We start from the raw sequence: 20,675 nt of genomic DNA on the forward strand, positions 1-20,675 counted from the left end.
ATTATGAAATTGGAGTCTTTTTATACCACAGGTAGTTTGCTTTCTGGTTACTCTTTCTAACATTTACTTTATTTTTTTGAGAATTAGAAAGTGTCATGTCCAAACCTGATACGCATTACCTTTATCACCTTTCTCTGTTCTCTCTTTATATGAAATATGGTGTTGAAATGACTTCTTGTTTTTGGATAAGAATTTTATATCTTGCTTTGAAACAAATACCTAAATTTACTCATTCCTTTTTAAAAAAAAAAAAAGACTATATAAAAATGATTGAGGTACTTCATTAAAATATATCTTTTTCTTTTCATACCTTTTCTTCATCCTTTTTTGCTTTCTTTCCATATCCTTTCTTCATCTTTACTTCTACATTTTATATTATAAACTAGTAAGGAAATTACTTTCACTAGACTGCAAAACTTCTTATAATGGATAAGATAGTATTATCATTTAATTTGGTTTCTCAAGATTAAATACAATAAATTAGACTTTGGAATCATGTAATGATGATTTTATGCATATATTATGTGTTTTGGAGCCATTTTTAGCTACAAAGTCTAGAGCTATGAACCCGTGGCTTACTAGTATTTACATGTGGCACTGGCATCAAGAAATATATTTACAGCAGCTGTCTTTGTGGAAAGGGGAAGTTGAGTCACTCTAGCGCCTTTCTCTAAGTTTGTGCTATTTTGTATTTCAGTCTGGCCTGAGGTCCTTTTTGATCTTAGTGTAGTTTCCTCAAGTTGTGGTTAGTGAACTTGGATTTATTTTAGTTATATTAGTTATGATAGTTTTAACATTAAATTTTAAAGCTCACTTAAAAGCAGGTCCCAATATAGTGTGGGACTTCTGGGTTGGTTGAGCCAGCCTATGTCTTTAGGAAGCCACATCTTTTTTCTCTGTGATCTGCCTTCCACAGAATTGTCTACTTTTTTCTTTTATGTTTTTAGGACTGTGGCCATTTTTAATTGTATCTCCTCATTTCATCTTCCACACTTGTATTTGCTTTAGAGAGAGGTTGATTTTCTATGTGCTTTTCTTTTTTTCCTCTCTTTGACGTAGGCTTATTTAAGTTCATAGCAAACCTCTCCTGTCATCTTCTTGGTCAGAATTGGGTTGTGTGTCCATTCCAAAACCAGTTATGTCCATGAGAGGTATTATTGCCCTTAAAATCAGGCCTGTCTCTGAAATTGAAAATGTGGTAACATTCTCCTTAGAAATATAGGCCTTGTGCAGAAAGCATGATAACCTGAGCAAAATTGGATTTCTGATTAGGAGGAGGAGAGATAGGGAACTCCTAAGAATGGAGGCCAGATAGGAAACAGCCTTGGAAGAAAAGCTATGACCAACCTAGACAGCATATTAAAAAGCAGAGACAATACAGACAAAGGTCCGTCTCGTCAAAGCTATGGATGTGAGAGTTGGACTATAAAGAAAGCTGAGCGCCAGAGACTTGATGTTCTTGAACTGTGGTGTTGGAGAAGACTCTTGAGAGTCCCTTGGACAGCAAGGAGATCCAACCAGTCCATCCTAAAGGAAGTCAGTCCTGAATATTCATTGGAAGGACTGATGCTGAAGCTGAAACTCCAATACTTTGGCCACCTGATGTGAAGAACTGACTCATTGGAAAAGACCCTGATGCCGGGAAAGATTGAAGGCAGGAGGAGAAGGGAACGACAGGATGAGATGGTTGGATGACATCACCGACCTGATGGACATGAGTTTGAGCAAGCTGAGGGAGTTGGTGATGGACAGGGAAGCCTGGCATGCTGCAGTCCGTGGGGTCACAAAGAGTCGGATATGACTGAGCAACTGAACTGAACTGAACTGAAATTATATGTTTTATGCAGGGGAGGGAGTGTTAACAGAATAAAATTTGGATTCAATCAGGGAAAAAGAACTGGGGAAATAGTTTCTGGTAGGCAACCGAAAAACGTCTCTGTCTTCGTTAAAAGATGGCACCACTTCAGAATCTGCAGGGAAGTTGTTATAGGCAGGAGGGAAATTCCTTTCTTATATAAAACCTTACAGTCCTCTCTGACCTCTGAATAAACCTGTACAAAGCTATTGTTGAAAATTTCTAGGTTGTATTACTTCTTAGTTGTTTTTTTATTTTTTTAATTCCCCCTACCTTGTTTCAGGAAGGAATCTGAAGTTGTTGAACTTTTAAATGTATTGTTTGTTCATCTCAGTAATGCCTGGCAAATAGTAACCACTCAAGAAATGTTTGTTGAATAAAATAAGTGAATGAATGTATTGAATTGATAAATATTTATATTATCCAATGCTTTTGACTCCATGCTATCATTAGTTTTTCTTTTGTAACTTGAAGAAATTATGTATTCAGTGTAATTCCAATGAAGGATGGATAACTCCCATCCAAAATGCCCTATTTCTTAGCAGCTTCTCAGTTTAGTATTTATAAAATTGATGAAAAATTCATTTTATTTGCTTTTTGTTTTTTTTTTTAAGTCCATTTTGGAGCAAAACTTTAATTAAAGAACTGTGATCTGTAATAATTTTGACCACTTTATCAAAGTGGCCATGGAAGCACAATATTTCAAATTTAGTTTTTGAAAAAAATCCTATTAATTTGAAAATACTTTTTAGAAAATCAAACATTTTACAAAATAGTGTTCATATTAAAGCATGTTATTGTCAGTTTGTTACGGTTTGCATTGACCGAGCTTTTTTATTATTTATAGATATAAATTGGTTTGTCAGTTATACAGCTGATGCTTTTTTAATTGATATATTTTTCATTGATACACTTTTATGAAGTTAGTAGCCATGAAGCAATATGAATAACATCGTTTTAAAAGCAGGCCGTCTTTTAATATGACATTTTTCTGATTTTCCCATAGTTGAGACTTTTAAAATTGACATGTATCTATTGGAATATCCTTTGATTTTTGGAATTGTGAAGTTGGCATCTGACCCTCTAAGGAATCTTAGTATTCTTTTAATGCCCATCACCACCCAACTAGAATATCATATTCTTAACATTCTTTTTGTGTGTATTAGGGGAATTAAGTTTGGCACATTCTCTTTCTCATATAATATGTGATAGATAGTCACGACTGACTTTAAATCTGTAAAATTTTTTACTTTTATATTTTAGGAAAAAGTATTGGGGGACGTGGCCACAAAATTAGCGACTATTTTGAAGTAAGTTCATTGAGGAATATCTTCAGTTCTTAATATAATTCTGCTATAGGCTGTTTGAACCACCAAGTCTGCTTTTGTTGATCTACTTGATTAAAGCAGAACTTAAGTACTATGTGATGTCCTGTCTTTCTAGGAACATTAAAGTTTACTTTTACTTTGGTATGGCACATCATAATTTTCAAAGGACTTTCTCCCATATTTTCTTATAATAGGTCAGGCGATGGTCAAAGCAGGTATTAGTATTCCTGTTTTAGGTGAGGAACCTGAGAACCAGAGATGTTAAAGTAGCCTTCTTGTTTAGTCACGCAGCTGTGTCTGACTCTTCTGTGACCCTGTGGACTGTAGCTCGCCAGGGCCCTCTGTCCATGGGATTTCCCAGGCAAGAACACTGGATCGGGGTGCCATCTCCTTCTCCAGGGGAGCTTCCTGACCCAGGGATTAAACTCGAGTCTCCTGCACTGGCAGGTGTATTCTTTACCACTGAGCCACCTGGGAATCCACATAAAGTATCCTACCTAAAGGCAAATTTTAAATGGAAGAGCCTCTAGAATTCTTTGTACTGTCAGTTGAGATTTTATTGTACCAAAGCAACAGCTGAGGCCTGTGGATGGAGATTAAATAATGATAGAGATGTGAATCTAACTACTCCCTGAAAATAATAAACAGTGGTAAATTTAAATTTTTATCCAGTCTAGAATGTTTCTTCGCCTCTACACAGAAACACTTTTGCCTACCATTATATTATAAAATATTAATATGATTACTAAAATAATAATCTAGTCAGTTGAAAAATATTTATATTTACTTGAGAGAGAGCAGAATTTGCTGGTTGAGAGACGGGCTGTATTTTTTATATGTATATATGTATATATATATAAATGCTGGGTTGGGAAGATCCCCTGCAGAAGGACATAGCAACCCACTCCAGTATTCTTGCCTGGAGATCCCATGGACAGAAGAGCTTGGTGGGCTCTTCTCCATGGGGTTGCACTGAGTTGGACATGACTGAGTGACTAACACGGTCACTCGCTTTCATTCATATACATATATACATATATATATATCCTCCATTATTTTTCTTTTTTGAGTTCACAGAGTCTAAGTTAAAACTGTTGCAGACTAAAAGATACACCTAAAGCTCTTTAGTTGCTGTCAGTCCCTTAGTGTTAATATCATTAAAAATCTTTGCCAAAGGTAGGGTCTGTTCAGATAAACACATGTCAAGTGTCTTGAATGCCTACTATGTGCTGAGCATTATGCTAGGCAGTATAGATAAAAATCCATGGGATTTTCCAGGCAAGAGCACTGGAGTGGGGTGCCATTGCCTTCTCTGATAGAGAAAAAATTTAGACCAAGTTCTTTAGTTGTAGGACGTTGTTTAATGAACACATTGGGAAGTCTCCTTTTCTGCTGTTCATACCTAATACCCATAGATGAAGCCATTAGCAGCAAATTGTTTTTCACTTCCATTCTTGGTTCAGAAACATGAGACTTTAGAAAGCTATGGAACAGATTAGGTGGCTTCTCTTCATACGCAGTTAAGTCATTCACTTTAATGCATGTAAGAAAGAACTGATTTTTATTAGACTTTGTGCTGTTAAGAAAGGACTTGGTCCAGTAGTTCTTTTATAGTGCTATGAACATTTGGATACTTAACAGATCTTGGGAATGACAGTTCTGTTTTAAGATAGTTGATTAACATCTACACATCTACATGTAAAGAGATTAAAGTTTCTTGGGATTAGAGATCCTGCTGGCTTCACAAGCATAAGGGAACTGCTAAAATTTGAAGGAAAAATAAGACATGTTCTTTGTTTTGGGGGAATTTGTCTTTGAGTCTGCCACAAAAATAAGATAAATTTAAATTAATTCATAATGCCATGTCTAAAACAACATCTTTCTAAACTCTTGTTTTATGTGTGTATATATATATATATATATATATAGTGGTGTTTCCTTTTACCCTCAGTACCAAGGTGGAAATGGCTCAAGTCCAGTAAGAGGCATACCTCCTGCAATCCGTTCGCCTCAGAATTCACATTCACATTCCACTCCTTCTTCATCTGTAAGTTTTTACATGTGTAGTTTTTATGTCTCAGAGGTTATGTGTACTGAATGAATAATTTTTATAATTTGTCTTTATTGAGGCCGTTTATATATGTGTGCTTAGTCACTCAGTCGTGTCTGACTCTTTGTGATCCCGTGGATTGTAGCTCACCAAGCTCCTTTGTCCATGGGGATTCTCCAGGCAACAATACTGGAGTGGGTTGCCATGGCTTCCTCCAGGGGATCTTCCCAACTCAGGGATCAAATATATATATATTAGCATTTATCTTTTTTAGAAAGTCTTTCATTCTATTGAGATGAGTTGAATTCTTTTCAGTGCTTTGATGCTGTTAGAACTTTATTTCTGAAAGTGAGATTCTTAAGTTAAAGATTTTCTGAGTTAATTATTTCCAAGAAGTAATGTTTCTATAAAAGAATGATGGGACTGGGAATTCCTTGGCAATCCGGTGGTTAGGTCTCAGCACTTTTCACTGCCGGGGCCCGAGTTCGATCCTTGGTCAGGAATCTTATCAGTTAAATTTCTTAACCACTAAAATGGTAGCATAATTCCTTTCTGGGAATCCTTGAGAAAAGAGTAGGCAGCTGTCAGCCTTGGATAATGTAGTTTGGGGTGAGAAAAGGATCTTGGGCCTAAAAATTCACTTAAAACTTTTTAGCTTGTTTCTAGTGTTTTTAAGATCCAGTTCTTTTATATGCATTGCTCTACATATTGGATTTTATTTACTGTTTTTTTACTTTCATTATGTGAAAGTTCATTGTATAACCAGAATAGCAGTGTTAGCTTTCAGTAATTTAAAGATGAATTAAGAATTTTTAAAAATTAGAGTATGTCATTTATTCAGGTACACTGTTTTAACTTCCAGTGTTGCTTTCTAGCCCTTTTTGTAGATAACATACTTTTAAATGTCCTACTCATTTTGTACCTTGGAGGACATCTTATTGCTATATACCAAGTAAAGTATAAAACTCAAAAATAGCTTGAAATTGTAGTGATAGCATTGGTACATGATGTAATCGACTGTTTTCAGTGAACATATTTTGAAACTAATGACTAGTTAAGCTGTGCAACTTATCAGTAAATTAATTTTATATTACACATGGCCATGCATTAGGGCTTCCCTGATGACTCAGATGGTAAAGAATCCACCTGCAGTGCCGAAGACTGGTTTTAACCCCTGGGTTGGGAAGATCCCCTGGAAAAGGAATGGCTACCCTCTCCAATATTCTTGCCTGGAGAATTCCATGGACAGAGGAACCTGGCAAGCTAGAGTCCATGTGGTCCTGCAGAGTCAGACACGACTGAGCAACTAACATAACAGCAATAGCATGGGCATGCATTGTTGTCCCTAGTGCTAAAAGAATTCTATTGATATATTGAAGTCTTTCAGTTTTACTTTTTGAACCATCATAAGCTGTTTTTGATAATTTTGTTTTAAAATGATGTATTTGGCCTTGTTATATTTAACAGATTGAAAGCATTCGATTTTCTTTTATGACACCATACTGTAAATTCCTTGAGGGCAAGGCATATACATGTGACAGTTTTTGGTTGAGTGTCTGAGACCAAGGCGCATACCTGTCTGTCTGTCTTATCTGTTTATCTATCTATCTATCTATCAAATGGCTGGTTGTCTCTTTTACTGGGCTTTGTAAGAGGGAGGTACAATGAATCCTTATTAAATAAATGGTGATAAAAAGTTTTTAAAATTCAGTTATGTTTTGGGTTATTATCCTAATAAACACTTAAGAAATATTTAGTTGTTGTTAAGCAGAAGTCTATTTTTAATTCCTTTTTAAAGGTTTATTTTTTAATTGAAGGATAATTGCTTTACAGAATTTTGTTGTTTTCTGGCAAACATCAAGAAGAATCTTGCTATTGTATTATTTTTGCTAATGTAAAATTTAATATTTTGTTAAGGTTCGACCGAATAGCCCTTCTCCTACTGCGTTAGCTTTTGGGGACCACCCTATTGTACAGCCAAAGCAGTTATCCTTTAAAATTACTCAGGTAAATAGTAACTGAGATTTCTTTGTATGACTTATAAAAAACCAGTGACCAGTTTGTGCACACAATTAAGATGTCTTCTCTTTAATCATAAAGTAAAATTCAGTATCAAGAAAGCTAATTACTGAATAACAGCAAAAAAACAATTTGTAGAGGGTGAGAAATTGAAACCCAGTTTACTGTCAGTCTGTCCTTTGTTACACTGGTTAAATATATATTTTAAGCAAATTAAAGAACCAAAACAACCATAATGTGTCAGTTCTGTTTACTGATTCTTTTTGAACTTAACATCCAAGTACATACAATTGATACCTTCTTGAAGGTGTTATATTTGTTATAAGTGGATATTACAGCAGTTTGTTTTACATGTCTGTATTTTTGTGTATCATATATGCTACACAATTAAAAATTATTTGAAAATCAGACATCTTTTGCAGTTACTTTGTTTTATGAATTTTGAGTACTGGAGTTTTCATTTTAACTTTATATACATGTGACAGTTTTTGGATGAGTGTCTGAAACCAAGGATTGAAAAAGTAGATCTTGCTTGCCACCTTAATTGTACAGTTTATTGCTGTTACACTTTTTCTGTCAGGTCATGTCCAGACTCTTGTGAATGCATCATAACTTCTTTCTTTGGATAATCTTTAGACCAGGATTTTTAAGTACATTACTTTGAGTCAGTGAACAGCTTGTGAATTGCCCTGTTCAAAAATCAGCTAGAGTTGATATCATATAACAGTGATTATTCTGAATTTTAATGAAGAACATATCAATATTCTAAAAATTTAAATGATTAACTTTTGAAAAATTTTTTTAATAAGTCTGTGTAGCACTTACATTTCTGAAGATAATAAAACTACACTAAGACCTTTTGGGACACCCTTTACATACACAAACTCCAATGCTTTTATGATTTTTAGAATCAGAATTAAATCTAATTTTATATTTACATGCAGTGATACATATAATGGAATAATAAAATAGCTTTCTTTTATTTAGACTGATCTTACGATGCTGAAATTAGCAGCATTAGAAAGTAATAAAAACCAGGACCTGGAAAAGAAGGAAGGTCGTATAGATGACTTGCTCAGGGTAAGTAAAAAGTCGTCACTGCCAAATATTTGGCAATAGTAAAACAGTTGAGTAAATACTTAACATTTAAAAAAAATCTCTATTATTGGGAGAAATTAAGTCTTTTAGTTTTAAGGACATAATTGAAAATATCAACCATTTAAAGAAAAAACTTTCATTATCTCTTTAAATGTGAGCTGAAAAGCAGTTGGAGAAATAGAAGTTTATAAAATTTTATTTTTACTTGATCAGCTATCCTAAGACAGATATGCATTTCATGGTGGTTTTAAAGTTAACTGATTTTGTTATAAACCTGACTGCCATGTGACACTATACTAGATGAAGTAACTGCTGCAATTTTGTGAGATTTTTAATGGAAACTTCATAAAGAGGCACATCAAAAAGTATGCCTAATATGTGAGTAAGGGATGAAGTAGTGGTTCTCACCCCTTGCTGCTCATTTGAATCACTGGATGGAAAATATGGGAGGTACTTTATAAAAGTAGCAATGCTTATTTCTACCCTGAGGAATTCTGATTATATTGGTATGAGGTAGGGCTTGGACATTGGTAGTTTTAAAAGCTCCTACATGGTCCAGAGGCTAAGACTCCTTGCTCCCAATGAAGGGGACCCAGGTTTGATCCCTGGTCAGGGACCTAGATCGCACATGCAGCACCTAGGATCCAGCTCAACCAAATAAATAAATTAAGGGGGAAAAATAAAAACCTTCTCCAAATGATTGTAATTTAGCTAACAGAACTGTTGGTATAGAAACTCAATGAAACCATCACCTGTGATCATACCATAATTACCCATATCTCTAAAACATCTAGTGTGCCTCTCCCGTTCCCATCCTATTTACTCTCTTACATCCATTTACCATTGACCACTGTTGTAAATTTTGTATCTATTTCTTATGCCTTTGTATTTCTTTATAGTTATATTGTATATATCTTATACATTCTTAACAACATATTATTTCACTGTTTTTGAACTTTGAATTACAAAATTATACTGTATGCCCTGCTTGTTTTCACTAAGCATTATATGTGGGATTGTCGTGTTCATTTCACTGCTGTATGGTAATGTGTAAATGAATATACTGTAATTTATCTTTCCTGCTCTTGTTGGACATTTTATTTCTACTTCTTACTAGTATGAACAGTTCTGCTAAGACACATTCTTCTACATATCTTCTGCGGCACACATGGAGAATTTTTCTGTGGTATATGCTTAGACATGGCTAGAGTATAGGGCATGCATAGCTTAAACTCTACTCTGTAAAAGCAAATTTTTCCCGAGGTGGTTGGATCAGTTTACATTCCACTAACTATAAGCAGGGAATAATGTTATTGCTCATTATCCTTGCTAAGGCTTATTAGAATCATATTTAGTTTGGGGGTTCAGTTTAATGTATGTAACAAGGTATTAGTTATTATGCATTCACTTTATTTTTTGAATATCTTATAAAATATTCATTAACCATTTGTATTTCTTCTGTGAAGTAAATGATCATTTTTTTTTTTTTTTTTGCTCATTTTTCTTAATGAGTTGCTGTCTTTTTTAAAATTGATACCAGTTTTTTTGTTGGCCATATATATTGATTTTTCTCCTAGTGTGTGAATTGTCTTTTTATTTCTTTGCACTATCTTTTGATTAGGTCATTTAAAACTTATATGATTACATGTCTCTTTTTTTATGGGTTTCCCTGGTATCTCAGATGGTAAAGAATCTGCCCACAGTGCAGGAGACCTGGGTTTGATCCCTGGGTCGGGAAGATTCTCTGGAGAAGGACGTGACAACCCACTCCAGTATTCGTGCCTGCAGAATCCCATGGACAGAGGAGCCTGACAGGCTACTGTCTATGGGGTTGCAAAGAATCAGACATGACTGAGGATCTGTTTATTTATAGTTTGTACCAAATTATTATCAAAGGTATACCAAAATAATTCATTGTTTTTGTCCCTAAGACGATAAAGATGTTCGTCTGTATCTTCTTTAAAAAATTTTATAGTCTGCTTTTTCAATGCAAGTTATAAATCTCACTGGAATTCATTTTGGAATATGATGTGAAATAAGGTTTCATTTCAATTTCTTTCTATATAGAGAACTAGTTGTCTACTCTTTACTGCCAGCTCCATCATACAATCTTATTTTCATATACAAATACATGTATTTCAGTGTTCTGTGTTAAGTACCATGTTCTCTTTGTGTATTCCTATACTGGTAGGTACTACAGCATCTTTTTATCATTTAGCTGTTGCCTTTGGTTGTTAGTAACAGAGAACATAAACAACAGTCCTTTAAATAAGATACAACATTACTTTTTGAGAGAAGAACAGAAAGGCGGGGGGTGTTCCAAGTCAGAGCTTGAGGGTGCAGTGTCTCCTGCCCACTGAGTTACTTGCCCCACACTAAATCCAGCTAGGGGTGGAGGTCGGCCCTTCCATAGCAGGCCCAGAAGGGAATGGCCCTGAGATAACCAGTGGAACACAGTGCCCCTCACTAACATATCTGAGATAGGTTTTTCTTTTCTCTGCAAGCTACTCACCTCTGAGGGGGCGGGGGGTCGAGTGTTTCCCTGACCCCCAAGCTAGTGATGGAGGCTGGGCAGGACACTGCACTTGTGGCCCCTGGTGCCACACTGACCATTCGTCCCAGATGTGACTGAGGAGGCCCTTGGAGGCTGTTCATCTATCTAGACAGCAATGTCTACAGTTGGGCCATTACCACCCTGGACAAAGCCTAAGAGGCCATAGGCCTTTGAATGGAAGATGGTAAGTTTTGTGAAAATGCAATTTTATTGGTCCTACTTTATTTCCAGCCAGGCAGAGCTTTGCTGGCAAGTAGAGACGACTGAGCTACGCAGGCCATAGGCATTTGGATAAGTTTCCATAAACAACAGTACTTTAAATGAAATACAATATTATTTTTTAAGAGAAGAACAGAAGGAGGTAGCCCAGGTGTCATATGGAATCTTGTCTCCTTCAGTTTTTCTGCTCCCTCCCCTTAGTACATGGCCTTCATCTTGAAGATTATATCAAGGTACAAAATATTTCAGAGTCACAGTTATGGTATCTGTGTTCTTAAGCAGAAGAGGAAGGAAATTAAAAATACAACAGTTTTCTGCATAGTGTTCTTGAGTATTCCGTTGAACAACTTCTGCTTACATTTCACTAGCCATCATTAGCTGCAGGGAGATGGGAAATAAACTCCTTTAGCTAGACACATACCAATCCAGAGGAAGACTTTGGTTTTGCATTAAATCTTAATATCTGGTTGAACAAATACCATCTCCTTTTTGGCTGTTTTTGGTCCTTTGCAGTCTTAGAGAAGTGTTAGATTTTTCAAGCCACACATACACAATTTGTTGGGGCTCTGTTTGACTTGCACCTAATGATAAGGGTCTGATGCTAAATTTCATGTGTTCCTCTGAAACTATTTTATTTTACCCTTTTCCTTGGAAAACAGCTTTTTGTTAGATACATACTTTTAGATTGGCAGCTGTATTTTTCTCCCAGCATTTTTGATTTATTATACTGCTCTCTTTTGGCTTATACCATGATTGGCATAGACTTATGGTTTTCAAAGAATGATGCCCAGACCAGAAGCATCAACCTTACTAGCGGATTTATTAGAAGTAAAGTTTCAGACCCTACTCCAGAGCTACTTATTCAGAAACTGGGAATGGATTCTGGTAATCTGTGTTCCAACAAGCTCTCCAGGTTACTCCCTGGTGATTGTACTAATCAGGCTTATCTTCTGAGCTTAGAAAGAGGGACTGAGCATATGACCGCTTACAGAGTTAACAAAATTTGTATTCATGTGGCTGAGAAAGATGGTGAGAACAGTTAGCTATTGGATAGGCATCTACAGTGTTACCAACATGTTGAATGGAGATGTTTTATTACAAAAGATGAAGGAGAACTCACATTCATTTTTAAGTGTTAGACACTTTGTATTTCAGTTATTTCAAATGAGATAGAATGATGTTGCTCTGTTTTAGAAATAAGATAATAGAGTAGACCTTTAAGACAACTTTAGAAATAAGGTTCAGATACTTTATTTAACTTAGCCCAGATTATATACCCTAGAGTGTAGATTTGAACCTGTGGAGTATGAATACATATTCCATGTACTTTTCACTATACAGCTAAGCAGCATGTAACAGTGTTGTTATTATCGTGGTAAGTAGGTGTTTTAACATTTTTTTGTTTTAGTATCACATTCAAATACTTAATCTTATTAATCCTCTTTATTAATTTTTCAAAATGTATAAATATTCTTAAATGTCTCATATACACAAATTTTAGACCTTTTTCATTGTCTACTTATATTGTAGGCTAATTGTGATCTCAGACGGCAGATAGATGAGCAACAAAAACTACTTGAAAAATACAAAGAGCGATTAAATAAGTGCATATCAATGAGCAAGAAACTGCTTATTGAAAAGGTAAGTTCCCTGTCAGTCCAGTGATTAAGACTTCACCTTCCAATGCAGGAGTGTGGGTTCCATCTCTGGTTGGGAAGCTAAGATCCTCACATACCCCACATGCCTCCTGGTCAAAAAACCAAAACATAAAGCAGAAACAGTGTTGTAACAAATTCAGTAAAAGCTTAAAAAAAGTCCACATCAAAAAAAAAGTTCAATAAATTTTCCCTCTCCTTTCATTAGTCCCTTTTACTTTGTATGTTTTTAAATTTTAAATTAATTAAGTTGAATGATGATTTTTCTTTTTCCCCCTTTTTTTCAGAGTACACAAGAAAAACTGTCAAGCCGAGAGAAGAGTATGCAAGACAGATTACGCCTTGGGCATTTCACGACAGTTAGACATGGTGCTTCATTTACTGAACAATGGACAGATGGTTTTGCATTTCAGAATCTTGTAAAGTTAGTCACTCTTACATTTTAAAAGATTTAGTATTCCTTTGGTTGTTTGTTATTTTCAGAGATTATAGATTTGGAATTATGTTCTATATCTACTCCTCGCTACTCTTTGAAATCATAGAACTTAATACATTTGAAAGGAACATAAAATAGGCATTACAAGTTTAGCTTTAGCAAACTTCTTGATTAGTTAGCAGTCATCTGTATAGAAAGTTTAGTTACTCAGTTGTGTCCGACTCTTTGCGACCTCATAGACTGTAGCCTACCAGGCTCCTCTGCCCATGGGATTTTTCCAAGCAAGAGTACTGGAGTGGGTTGCCATTTCCTTCTCCAGAGGATCTTCCCAATCCAGGGATTGAACCTGCGTCTCCCACATTGTAGGCAGACGCTTTACCATCTGAGCCACCAGGGAAGATCTGTATAGTATGATGTATTATTTTAAATATGACTTTGCAAAACATAAACTGACCTAGCTTTTATAGGTAAGTTGAGAGGGAAATTGTTAAAAAATTTTAAGTTTAATTGCAAGATTTGTATCTATATCTTGGGGTTTTTCTGCTTAGTTTTTTGTTTTTTCCCCTCTCCCATTCCCCAGTCCTTCCTTCAGCATTTGTCTGCTCATTATTCCTGTGGGAAAGACAGGAGTATTTTCTCTACAGTGTCAGACATAATAACTCAAAAGTCAGTTGAACTGAACATGTGGCTTTAGCACTTCGGAGGTAAACTTTAAAATGGAGAAATCCATTTTCTCAAGTTGGTGGTAGGAAAGGGTATGTTGACTGTTTCTGTGTTAAGGAGCCAGGATCTATTGCTGCCCCTGCCCCCACCCCCCCACTCCTCCACCCCCCCCACTCCTCCACCCCCCCCCCCCCCCCCCGTTTATTTTTTGCTGGAAAACATAAAAACCTGCAAAGCAAGAGTAGTGCCAACATCTAAATCAGCTTTCCCAGAGTCAGTCCAGTTAAATGGAAAATGTAGGCAAAGCTTTATTTCACATAGTATCACATAAACTGCTGTTTCAAACATTGGTTCCCAGGACTTAAGTATAGAATGGTCTTCTATCTATCTCAGTTGATTTACCCAGCTTCTGTTCAACACAACTGTTTCTGGGTGTTAGGTATTGAAGGACAATGTCTTTGTGATGGTAGGAAGTTTGGATTTTTAATTCTGTTGATAAAAGGGAGCTGTTAAAGTTTTATATAGTGTGTGTGGTCAAATTTGAGTTTTTGAAAGGTAACTGATAGTAATGTGGGAATAATACTGAAAAGAACATAAATTATTGACAGTTTAGATGGAGAAGCATCCAAATGAAAGGTGATTAGGCTTGAGCTGAAATATTAACCGTAGAAGTAGAAAGTAAGAGATAGAGTTGAGATACAACTTAAAACTTTTTAGTGTTTTTCTGAGCTGCTAAACCCAGATGTGCAGTTGTCCTGGTAATGAATGAAAGAAGGTTACATAATATAGCATTAAATATAAACTAAAATACAAACTCTGCCAGTTGTTAAAATTTCTCCATTAAGCTGTCAAAGAGTAAAATTGGAGCTTATGGCTTGGTGAATGTGTGGAGATCTGGGAAGGTTATCAGGCTCAGAGAGAGCATGGAAGCTCCATGTCTCTTCCCCATACCTCGCCCTGTGCAGCTCTTCATCTGGCTGTTTCTGAGCTATATCCTTTTATAATAAAGCAATAACCCAGTTTTTTAAAAATTACTTGTATTTTTTTCTTACTAATAAGCATTTACTGAGGTCCTGCTGTATGTTGCTACATATATATATTACATATACGTATATATTTAATATCAAACTGTTAATCAGTGTCTATTTTTTAAGCTGTGATATAACCCGAAATAGTTGGAGGATAAGAAGAGAAATAAAAACTAGTAATATTAAATTAATAATCTCTAAACTATATGGTCATTACTGAATAATCAGTCACTATATATATATGTATATGTGTATGTGTGTGTGTGTGTGTATCCATTAGAGTAATTCTTTGATTATTTCAGTAGGATTATTGCTGTTTATTTTTATTAATCTTGACTGTACCCTAAACTAGCTTTAAAATTAATTTTTTAAATAAACTGAAATTATTCCTACTTCCAGTAGAAAACTGGATTAAAGTCATATTCGAACCTCGCTCTTCTTGAGACTTTTCTCTAGCATTTTTCTCTTTTACTTGGGTGCTCCTTCATTCCTTCCCTTCTTTCATGTTCTGCACTGCCTGACTGGGATCATAGGACTCTGAAACGTGTAAAACAAGTCTTTGTCGGTAGAGTGGAAGTTCTTTAGTTGAATAGGGGTGAAGGAGGGAGGAATTGAAATATTTGACTTGTTCTAAATCTGAGTACCATCAGCATGGAGGTTTTGTGTTGTTATGGGTTTTGTTGTTGTTGTTGTTGTTGTTTTAACAAAAAATACACTGTGACAAAGTGGGATTTATTCCTGGTTTGAGAGTGGGTCAGCAGACAAAAATTAATCAGTGTGATATGTCACTTAATACAATGAAGGAAAACAACCAAAATCATCTCAATTGATGCAATAAAAGAATTAGACAAAATTCCACATCCTGTCACAATTACCATTTAGTTTTTTAAAAATTATTTCCTAGTGTGGTGAGGTGACCTAAGAGGGAAGATAATTATGTTAGAACAGGCTTAAAATGTTGTATGAGAGGATGGTTTTTAAAAGCTTCAATTGGAAACAGTAATATTTTTAGTTACATTAGTTGCCCGTTTTTCAATGCCATCTAAATTTTTCTTGGTATTTTCTCTCTTTAAAGTGTCAAAATTCCTTCTTTTTTCCTAAATTTCTAAGGTCAATTTTTGTTTCATTTCAGTATACCACTTACCCTTTCCTGAAATTTAACGGAGATACATTTAGAAAATAACACTTTACTAATAAATTCACATTTGTCTTTTATAAGTTTTTCTTTAAACAGTGGTGAGATGAATGTATAAAACCTACTCCTTAACTCTGTTATTTCTTTTTTTTAATAGCTGATTGATTTTATTCAACAAATATTTATTGAATGCCTAGCATGTGTCAGTCACTATGCTGGGCACTTAGGGTACAATAGGGTATAAAATAATTGTTTCTCTTCTCATGGAGTGATTTAGTCTAACCAGACATATTGAGATCAAGTGTCCATAGAAATATTTGTATAGAAAAGAGAAGATGGGGAGCTACAAGATACTGTGAGGTTATATGTGGCAACACATCCTTCTCATCCAGGGGATTTAGGGAAGACCTTATTTAAAAATGTATGTTTCAAATGAGAAAAGGACAGTGAGAAGGTGTTGGTTCACAGGAGTGGGACCATAACGTTACATGTTTATATTATGTGATTTTTCATGTTTACTAATGTATTTTCATGTTTTAAATGTGAAAAGTAAAGGAAGGTTAATTTTTTTCCACATTTATTTTTATGTAGGCAACAAGAATGGGTGAATCAGCAAAGGGAAGATATTGAAAGGCAAAGGAAACTTCTAGCGAAACGCAAACCTCCCACAGCTAATAATTCTCAGGCACCCTCTACCAATTCTGAATCAAAACAAAGGAAAAACAAAGCAGTCAATGGAGCAGAAAATGATCCTTTCGTTAGACCAAATTTACCACAACTGTAAGTTTGCGTTTTTAATTTCCTTTTTTTAAAGTGTTGCCAGTGAGCATGTATGCTAGTAGTGGGTGTTATTAATAATTAAATAGTAAAAATCATCATGGCCAGGAAGGAAAAGAGTATTGCAAAAATTTACTTCTAAATGAATAATATGTCTCCAAATCTGAATTCTACCTAAGTGGAGATTTACTAATCCTATTTTAAATGGGTAGCTAAGAGGAAACTGGAGTTCACTTTTTCTTCTGTGTCTATGAATAATAGTAGAGTCACTTGTCTATTTTGATTATTCTAGTTCAGTATTCCTCTTAGTGTTCCCTTTTTCTGAGAAAATGTTAGCTTAAGTAATACAGCTGACATATTTTTGTCAACCTATGAAAGCAGCACATTCAGAGGTTATAGGTATTGTTTTTCCCCTTTCTGCTTTGGTTTCTAGGTTTTCTGCTTTAATGGTGAACTACTTTTTATAATTCAGAAGTTGGAGACATTTAAAAAACAATCATATGCTTATCATAGGAAATTTGAAAAATATGAAAGAACAATAAAACAGTAAAGGCCATGATCCTATCTCACAGAGAACAGTTCAGTTCAGTCACTCTGTCATGTCTGACTCTTTGCGACCCCATGAACCGCAGCACACCAGGCCTCCCTGTCCATCACCAACTCCGGAGTCCAGCCAAACCCATGTCCATCAAGTTGGTGATGCCATCCAACCATCTCATCCTCTGTCGTCCCCTTCTCCTCCTGCCCCCAATCCCTCCCAGCATCAGGGTCTTTTCAAATGAGTCAGCTCTTTGCATCAGGTGGCCAAAGTATTGGAGTCTCAGCTTCAACATCAGTCCTTGCAATGAACACCCAGGACTGATCTCCTTTAGGATGAACTGGTTGGATCTCCTTGCAGTCCAAGGGACTCTCGAGAGTCTTCTCCAACACCACAGTTCAAAAGCATCAATTCTTTGGTGCTCAGCTTTCATTATAGTCCAACTCTCACATCCATACATGACCACTGGAAAAAATACCATTGTTAAAATTTCTGTGTATAGATGCAACCTAATTTATATAGTTTTTCTGTTTTATAAGAGCTTATATAAATTTATGTGAGTGGAAAATACATATGCACACCCTCTGCTTTATGTTTTAATATGCTTCTCCTTTGTTGAAAGATACTGTTTCATCTGTGCTTTGAAGCCCATCCCCTGCCACATCAGGGACCTCTTCTATTGATACCTCCTTTATCGTATATCTTCACCCTTTTGCTGTCTACTGGTTTCTTCCTTTAGGAAACAAAATAAAAAAACTCCCCATCAATTAGACATCTCTCCAGTCTCACACTGTCATCTCTATAACTAGGTTTCCTGAAGGACTTTTCCTTTGCTTACAGCCTCTGCTGCCTCGCTTTCCATTCTCTCTTTTCTTGACTGAAATTGTTCTTTTAAAGATTATGTCCTTGATGCTAAATGCCACAGACATTTGAGTCTTTAACTTGGCAACATTGGATATTATTGACTACTTATTTTTTTTGAAAAGACACTTTCTTGCCATAGTTTTTGATAACCTTTTTTTCTGATTTTCATTTTAACTTAATCTGGCTACATCTTTTAAGTCTCTTCTGTGGACATCATTTACATTATCAATTTGTAAAGCGTAGGACTTTTAAGGCTCTGTCCTAGGCCATCTTACCACTTACTCTGTGTATTCTCCATGAGTATTAGCTACTCCTAGGGTTTCAGTTGCCCTGTTTATGCTGCTGACATCCAAACTTCTGTCACCAGCCCACTTTTCTTTCTTGAGTGTCAAATGTTTGTATCTCAGTCTTGAATGTCATATCCTTGCTTAATTGATATCGGTACTTACATGCCTCACAAGTGCCTCTAATGCCAACCTATTCAAAACTTTATTTACTAAACACACAAAATAAAAATGGTATTTTTTTATTATCTTTCCCATTTCAGTCCTCCCCCACCCCCCTTTTCCCCCTCTCTTTTTTTCTCTTTTCTCTCTATACACACACATACACACACTCCTTGCCTCCTCCTCTTTTCTTAGTTATTAAATGGTACCACCATCCTCTCAGTTCCACATACCAGAATTTTGGTTGTTACAGGTTTTAAATCAAGATTCCATTTATTTTTCTTAATCCATTTTTATTATCTTTTAGTTAATAAATAAGTGATGATAATCTTATATTTTAAAGTCCAAAGTGTACTTCCTTCTTTAAGTCCTTCCTGATTTGGGCAAGGGAGGGGGAGGGGGTTGTTGTGAGTTGCAGTTAAATCCTTTGGCTATCGATATGTTTAAAAAAATAACATGACTTAGTTTTCAAAGATGGGTAAATTTGTTGCTTTTCAAAGAGTGGATGGATAGGTGAGCAATTATACAGAAGATGGTGTGTAAGCTTAATTCCACCCCCATAGATTCCACCCCCATAGACATCTAGTCTTTGCTCAAATGTGTCCACTGCCATTTTTTACTTGGGTTCTTTCTTCCCACCCCCACCCACTCTGACATCTTTCAACTTTGGTCTAGGCCATCTTGTAGTCAGAGTCCTTTTTTTTCCGAAATAAAAATATGATCCTTTCTTTTTCTTCCCTGTAAACCTAACTTAATTCTTTGTTGCTTGGATAGTATAGTCCAGAAAGTACTTTTGACCTGGCAACTTCTGACCTCTCTTGCTTCATCTTTTATCGTTGACCAGTGCCTCCCATTCACCACCAACTTTTAAACTCCAGCCCATTGTCATAATTTCTGTTCATCTTTTAAATCCCATACTAGATAATGATTCCTCTTGAAAGCTTCTCCTTGACCCTTGAAGGATAGGACTCAGTTATCACTTGAGGTATTCAGTGATAACCTGATACTCATAGCTCTGTATTCAGTCACAGCATCATCATCCACTCAGTTAATGACGCTAGAAACATCCTAGATGTTTGCCTTTCCCTTGTTCTCTGTGTCTATTTACATAACGTTTTTGTATCTTGTCAATCTTCACTACCACTATCTTACTATACTGCTGCTTCTCTCTCTCTTTTTTACATCATTACTGTTTCTTACCTTTCATGTGATGTCTTACCTTACATCATATGATGTTTCATGTCTAACCTCCTTCACTAGCCTTCAAGATGAAATTCACTCTCATGAAGACCCTTTATAGGCCTTCTGATTTCCCTCCTCTACAGTGTCTTACCTGTGCATCCTGCATTAAATTCTTTCCGTTCTTTAAATGGACTCTGCTTTACTTGTTTCTGCTCCTTTGTATATCTTGTTCTTTGCCTTTCTTTACCTGTTCCATTTTCTATTTATCCTTTATGACTTGCCTCATATGTCAGTTACAGTAGTAAATCCTCTCTGACCTTTTTTCTTCCTAGTTTCTTCCCCATTTCCCCTCAAGTTAGGTACCTTTTGTACTTGCCTGTCAGTATTGGACCTGTTGTCTCTCTGTCTTCTCTCTATGCTCCCAGTATCTAGTACAGTGCCTGGCATATAGAAAATTGTCAGTAAATACTAAATTATAGTACATAAGCATTTGATTGAATTTCATTTTCTTCTTCTCAAAAGACATTTTACTAGTTTGCCACAGGTGTTTTGCTTCCGACTTGTCTTCTAGGATGCTTCTAGCTCTAGCAGTAGTTTATTAGTCATAGATTGTCTCATTTCCATCTCAGTTTATTGCATATGTTGACTTAGAACTAACTCTGAAGTTATACCGCTATGTGTTCTTAGAGTGGCAGGTGAAGTAATACAACATAGCAGTTGGATTGCATCCTTATGTAAGTACAGATTTAAATAAGGAAAAAAACGACAGAAACACTTTGATTCATATATATTAATTTGATTTTATCAGCCATGCAATGCAACAGTCTT

At 35.7% G+C, this 20,675-nt stretch overlaps 1 protein-coding gene across 1 annotated transcript in view; it reads left to right on the plus strand.

Annotated features, from left to right (window-relative positions):
• Positions 1-20,675, plus strand: part of TLK1 (tousled like kinase 1) — a 164,901-nt gene that overhangs the window by 101,747 nt on the left and 42,479 nt on the right. Inside the window, exons 5-11 of the mRNA XM_061135624.1 lie at positions 3,119-3,165; positions 5,135-5,230; positions 7,151-7,240; positions 8,240-8,332; positions 12,654-12,764; positions 13,066-13,202; positions 16,632-16,820. Of these exons, the coding sequence (XP_060991607.1) occupies positions 3,119-3,165; positions 5,135-5,230; positions 7,151-7,240; positions 8,240-8,332; positions 12,654-12,764; positions 13,066-13,202; positions 16,632-16,820 (763 nt within the window). The remainder of the gene's footprint in view (positions 1-3,118; positions 3,166-5,134; positions 5,231-7,150; positions 7,241-8,239; positions 8,333-12,653; positions 12,765-13,065; positions 13,203-16,631; positions 16,821-20,675) is intronic.

The sequence above is a fragment of the Dama dama genome, chromosome 33 (genome assembly GCF_033118175.1).
Source record: "Dama dama isolate Ldn47 chromosome 33, ASM3311817v1, whole genome shotgun sequence".
NCBI lineage: Eukaryota > Metazoa > Chordata > Mammalia > Artiodactyla > Cervidae > Dama > Dama dama.